At 36.8% G+C, this 6,509-nt stretch overlaps 1 protein-coding gene across 4 annotated transcripts in view; it reads right to left on the bottom strand.

Annotated features, from left to right (window-relative positions):
• The window catches only part of LOC110450013 (ectonucleoside triphosphate diphosphohydrolase 1-like), a 67,604-nt gene that overhangs the window by 6,546 nt on the left and 54,549 nt on the right, over positions 1-6,509 (bottom strand). For all 4 annotated transcript variants that reach the window (XM_021497212.1, XM_021497213.1, XM_021497215.1 and 1 more), the window contains 5 exons: positions 5,872-6,022; positions 3,018-3,189; positions 1,954-2,202; positions 1,472-1,597; positions 412-558 (listed from right to left, as the gene is read on the bottom strand). In XM_021497212.1, the coding sequence (XP_021352887.1) occupies positions 412-558; positions 1,472-1,597; positions 1,954-2,202; positions 3,018-3,189; positions 5,872-6,022 (845 nt within the window). The remainder of the gene's footprint in view (positions 1-411; positions 559-1,471; positions 1,598-1,953; positions 2,203-3,017; positions 3,190-5,871; positions 6,023-6,509) is intronic.

Genomic DNA, 6,509 nt, shown 5'->3' with positions numbered 1-6,509 from the left:
ACTTACAATTCACCATGAAACAACTCTAAAACTAATGGCAACTTATAATTCACCATAAAAAAACAACTCCAAAACTAATGGCAACTTACAATTCACCATGAAACAACTCTAAAACGAATGGCAACTTACAATTCACCATGAAACAACTCCAAAACTGATGGTTACTTACAATTCACCATGAAACAACTCCAAAACTGATGGTTACTTACAATTCACCATGAAACAACTCCAAAACTAATGGCAACTTACAATTCACCATGAAACAACTCCAAAACTGATGGTTACTTACAATTCACCATTAAAAACATCTCCAAAACTAATGGTTACTTACAACCCTCCATGAAACAACTCTAAAACTGATGGCTATTTACAACCCACCATGAAACAACTTCAAATCTGACGGTTACTTACATAGTATTTGCCGTACACCTTTGGTTGGTACGTGCCGTTAAATGTACAGGGAGGCTGAGGACAGACAGTACTCATGTTAAAGAGTTGCTGGACTGTCTGATGGCACATGGCATTGTCACTCTCTCCCACCAGCTGGAATGTTGTATTCTGACAACAAAAACAGCATCCTTTTCAATTGTAAAGTGATTACTTACCATTCTTCTGTATAAAACTCATATCACTTTATAATGGTGGCTTCTCCAGGGGTGTTCAGAGTCTTAGTTGCTTTCTGAAGACATTTTCAGAGTCTAGCTGCTTCTCTCAATGCCCCAGGAGTCTAGCTTATTTAAATATTATCATAAATGCAAAGTTGATACAGATATGGTAGGTAAATCATTGGATGGCCCTGATGCACCAAATGTATTGATGCTTGTAAATATGTTACTAACAAGAGTAATCAACATGTTAACTGTTTCTTGTGTGTCAGTTGTATATAAACCTGTATTTTGACAAATTGTACTTCATTGTGTACATTTGTTTTTTACACTATAATTTTCAGCAGAATTTCTATATCCCCACACACCAATACATAATGACATAAAATTTAACTCTTGGGTATAAAATAACCCTTTCTATGCTAACCTCCCTAATACCATCCTCGATACTCAAGGGGTTACGCTCACATTCGCTCTCTGCACGCCTGAAATATGTCAAAGCAATATTGAAGGCACGCGGCTAGTTATTTGATTAGTCACAGGTAAAAACCTGACCAATCACTAGGCTGATACCTATTCTTTGAAGATTACAGAGGAGCAAGGCCTGACTTCAGAACAAATAAATGTATCATTACGCGAACGCAAGAATTTTTTTATGTATATCAAAGTATCAAACTAGTCTTCTTGTCTCATCCACAAGGTAGCACACATACACTGAGCCTTCAACTTTGCTATGAGATATTCCAGGGGTCCAGCAAGCAAAAGTGAGCGTAACCCCTGGAGTATCGAGGATGCTCTAATACATTACTGATACTTCATCTGATTAATATGTTCGTGTTGATGAACCAGGGACCTGTGATACTGACCCTGTCAATGCCTGATGGCCTGGAGTCACTGGTACAGGGCGCCTCAAACACTTCGGTGTAAGGGACGCTGATGTTTTTACCCAGCGGGCCACAGGGGTTGCTTACAGTGTCCGTGTAGTTCTGGTTCTGAAAAAAAATATAATACATTGTACCGTTACTCCCTATTTTAACACTGTATAAGTAGTTTTTAGGACACTGATCTAGATTAACTCATTCACCCCTGAAGACACATTTGAACTCTTCCAATTCAAAGGTTGGAATAGTTCATTATGAAACTTCAGGGGTGAATGAGTTAAAGAACTTCTGACTAAAAGGGGATGACTTTTTTTTTCCATTTCAATCTCATTAACTCTGAGACTTGGTGCCTTTATTGGTGTTTCTAATGAGCTCATGTAACTTACATGGGTGGACCGGGGCTCTGAACGCTTTTGTTACGTTGTTAATTCTGGGACTCTAATAAGCCACCTGTCAATATAGCTCACCTTGATGAGAAGTGCCTGGTATTTCCTTGTGATCTCGTTAACTCCGTAGCACAGGTAACTGTGAGTGTATATGGAATAATTCAACCCAAACAGAGTCAAATCTTTTTCGTAAGCAGGAGGCATGGCAATGCTACCGGGGTAAAACGTCATCTGTGTAGAAGCGCCACCTAGGTCCATGGCCCCGACAGTTCCGTCTCCAGAGGCTGTCATCTGCCAGGATTTACCTGCTCCTTGTAACAGTGGCTTTTTCTGAAAGTTCATTAATCAGAAATAACATTACCTGTCTAAACTGAACCCTATACAATCTGTTAACTGGTATAAACCAGATCTTGTCTTAACTGTACCATGTACATTCTACAAACTGGTAAAAAAAGATTTCATTTGAACTGGATGCTTTTATTCTGCAAACCAGTAAAAAGAGGTTTTATCATAACTGAAATCTGCATAATCTAGAAACTTGTACACATTAGAACTTGTTTAAACCGAACCCTAACATAAATCACAGACTTGTGTAAACCAGATCTTCATGTAAGTCTATACACATTTTTACATAAACTGGACCTGTATAATCAGAATAAACATTTTCACTGTTGAAACAATTAACTGATGTCAGAAGTAAGACAGGTTTCAGCGCCCTAAGCTGATGTCATTTTACAGATTTTAAGTACTTCAATTAAGACAATATACAAATATGCAAGTAATTTAATTTCGCGAATCACAATTTCTGTAGGTCTATTTCGGAACACCCTACAAAGAGTGCCTAGCTGTTACTACTAGCAACGAACAACCTGAGGTCATTATATTTTACTGGACACAGGTGTATATGTGTTCCTAGTGTGTACCAGCTACCAGGTAAGTGAGTTGTTTTCAATAAATTCTTGTGTTTGTTGTTGGCGAACCTTTTTTCATAGTGTATTTCTTTCAAAACGATGTTTTGGCCTAGTAGCTTCAGCTAAACTGGTATCACAGACGTGTGCTGTGCGGATGTTATGGCAACAATTTTAAAATATTCACGAGGGTTTTAAATTCGCAACTATACGGCACACAGAAGCTTGTAAACTCACCACACCGAAGGATCCCGTTACATAGTTACTGGTCACCCAGGAGTACAGCCCCTCCTCGTCACCAGAGATGATTCGAGCCTGTTGGGTGGCGTTATTGAACATGAATGGGTATTTCTTAATAGAAGTTCGGATGACGGACAAAATGGCCTCACTCTGACTGGTGTTGACTGCACTGTTAAGGATATAAATTGTCGGTGAAATGAAAATCTTGAAGTAAAGAAAATTTTCTGCAAGAAAAAAATATAGGTTGTCATAATTTTAAGGAATTTAAATGGAAATTATGTAAAAAGGAGTGACTTTTGAAAAAAAAAATGAAAGATACAATGTTTTGCCAAATAATGTCAATAACAATGATACATTGTACTGCCATAGATTAGTATTGCATTAATGTATATCAATTTAAAAAATGCTGAAATTATGTCAAATAAATTATCTATAAATGATTGAAAATTGACATTTAATAATAAAACCATATGCACATTGTAATTGCAGGTAAGAGTTATCTTTCTTGAAAAACTTCACAGTAGTAAAATAGGTAGCCGTTTTCCTGAAGTACTGAAAAATGGATACATGTGGCTCATTGATAAAACCTGAAAACCTGAGTAATGCCTGCATTGCTTTGAAATACTTTAATATTGAGAGCATACAATATTCATCAGTTTAAAATTAAACATTAGAATATGCGGAAATTGTGATACTGTCTCCCTACATTGGATTTTCAACTAGGGATGTACTTCCTACTTCCGTTTATCAATACACTCCTATGACCTTAAGTTGTCTATGAAGTGCATTTTGTAAATACACTTTATATTGCCATGACAACAGAAATATCTTTCAATCTTTACACATTGTTAGAATTGTCATTTTATAGAAAAAATAACATTCACGCATTAAAAAAAAACCACTTTTAAACTGTATATTAATATTCAATAAACATACATGCCAACTTTTCAAAATTTCCATGGGGGAGATTACACAAGCTCAGAGTTAAAAGCATAAATATAACAATTTTAAATGGCATCTTTTAAGCTGTTATTTTAGATGAATTTTAGATGACATCATCAGATCTTAGAATACAGGAATAGTTAAGCAAATTCACTGGTTGAAAATACTCAGTTTTAGGGTAAAAAATCAGGAGTCTTTCCCTCCAACATAAGGAGAGTTGGCAAGTATGAATAAAGCGACCAGCCCTTGACTTGGAGCAACACATTTTGCTATAAATGCAGTGGGAGCTTGGCTCCAAGAATTCTGTAGAGTTATTCCCCTTTGACCTATAGGTTTAGCAACAGTGTTTCAGTAGGTATTGATCAGCATTTACACTACATTGCAGACAAAGAATTAATGTCAGGGTAACATAGCTCATCCTTTCTAATTCTAAATATTCTTCATTTAATCCCAAGATTATATTCCAGCTCACTTTAAGATCGAGGGATCCGATGTTAACAATTGACTGGTAAATCTAGTCTACTGAGGATGGGCTACTCAATCATTATTGAGTGGTAGGCGGTGTGGACACCTAAATTTCGACTCAAAGGATAGTAACATAATTTACTGCTCTGACTAATCTGTTACCATTGGCATGCAGTAACACCCCAATGATTTAGCATGAAAGTAGTATTCTTGTCCCTGAGCACGTTACAACCATTGTCTCGCTACAGTGATTGCCTTGCCATCTTATTGCTGTCCCCCGCAGATATTACATTTTAGAGATAAATACACTTCATTTAATCCCTAGATAATATTCCTGTTCACTTTCTGATCGATTCAAAACTTTATGTTGAAGGGAGACTTCTGATTTTCTACCCTAAAACTGAGTATTTTCAACCAGTGAATTTGCTAAACTATTCCTGTGTTATGAGATCTGATGCTGGCATCTAAAAGAACAGCTCAAAAGATGCCAGTGGCTGAGCACATTACGACCATTGCCTTGTTACAATGATTGCCTCGCCATCTTATAACTATCCCCCGCAGATATTACATCTCACAGATAAATACACTTCAGGTCAACATACATTAACCACAGGGAACCCAGAGTGCTAGCTGCAGCTCATCTCTTAGTTTACATTGACCAAGTTTATCAATCTGTAAAATTTTATAACAGCAAGTGCCAATTTTAAATGGTGGTACAATAAAATCCAAAATACTCGGCTCGTCTGAATAAAGGCGTCAAAGTCCCATCAACTAGACCAAACATAAGGTTAGACATACAAAGATGTGTTTAATATAATTTTTTCTTCAAATACAACTGCACTTTCAGTTTGTGTTTAAAAGTGCAAACTCCAAAACCAAAAACATTCTGAGGGGCCCTGGTGCTATTTTGGGTACCAAGTTTGAAACTAGGTACCAGGTTCGTAACGTCTAGTACACAACTACTTCAAAGTGATGCCATGCTGAACCAATGTCTTATTCTCTGAGCATGCTGGTTTAATTCATTATTTATACTACATTCAGATTTAAATTCAACTTAAAGTTCTACGATTATCTTATTCTGGTAGACCTGCTGTCTACAAAGTGCAAACAGTTAGTGTCAACATCTATTGCAGACTCCAAACAAACAAACAAACAAGCAAAAAACCCTACGTATAAACAGTGGCCAAGGTGGTTAAGGCGTCTGACGTTCTGCTACCAGTAGCCTTCTACCACAGAGTCACGGGTTCGAGGCCTATGTGGGTCAGTTGCCAGGTATTGGCCTTAGGTTGGTGGTATTTCTCCGGGAACTCAGGCTTTTCTCCACCACCAAAACCTGGCATGTCCTTAAATGACTATAGCTGTTAATAGGACGTAAAACACAAACAAACCAAACAAACTGCTATCAAACAGGTAATTTTCTACTATTTCCTATCCCGAGTCTTACTGGAGCAGCCTCATTCCGGCCGTGGCCCCCAGGTAGATGGGTGTGGTCGCATGCTTGTCCGCGGGCACAGTATTCCTGGCTTTGTCTAAACATACCTCCAGATGTTTGGCTAGGTCCTGGAGGTTATTCGTGTAACTTGATATTGATGGACCTGGGAAAGTAACAGAAAAGATAATATTATGAAAAAAATAAAAATAAAAATGATATTGCATGACTTCCTGAAGTTATCTCTTCAGCTGTTTGTTCTTGTTTGATTATATTTCACATAAAAATGTGACATGCATACATATTAAGTGAAACATACAAATTAAGTGTTAAGTGTTACATACAAAATAAGTGTCACAGATAAATTAAGTGTTAAGTGTAACATACAAATTAAGTGTTAAGTGTAACATACAAATTAAGTGTTAAGTGTTATATACAAATTAAGTGTCACAGATAAACAATACATTAATTTTAATTACCTGGTAAGTACTGTATATCTGGATATTTCACCCAATTAAATTTTCGCCATTCATCCATAAAACCAGTTTTTGCCCAGTGATAATTTCGCCCTTCACAATGTATTAATTACTATGTTAATTATGCTGTTTACTTATGTTCGTAGTAATGATAAGATGATAAGTTCGCCCCCCCCC

This window comes from Mizuhopecten yessoensis, unplaced genomic scaffold, assembly GCF_002113885.1.
Source record: "Mizuhopecten yessoensis strain PY_sf001 unplaced genomic scaffold, ASM211388v2 scaffold4899, whole genome shotgun sequence".
Classification (NCBI taxonomy): domain Eukaryota; kingdom Metazoa; phylum Mollusca; class Bivalvia; order Pectinida; family Pectinidae; genus Mizuhopecten; species Mizuhopecten yessoensis.
The sequence above is the reverse complement of the archived record's forward strand: the minus strand, read 5'-3'. Positions and strand labels throughout refer to the sequence as shown.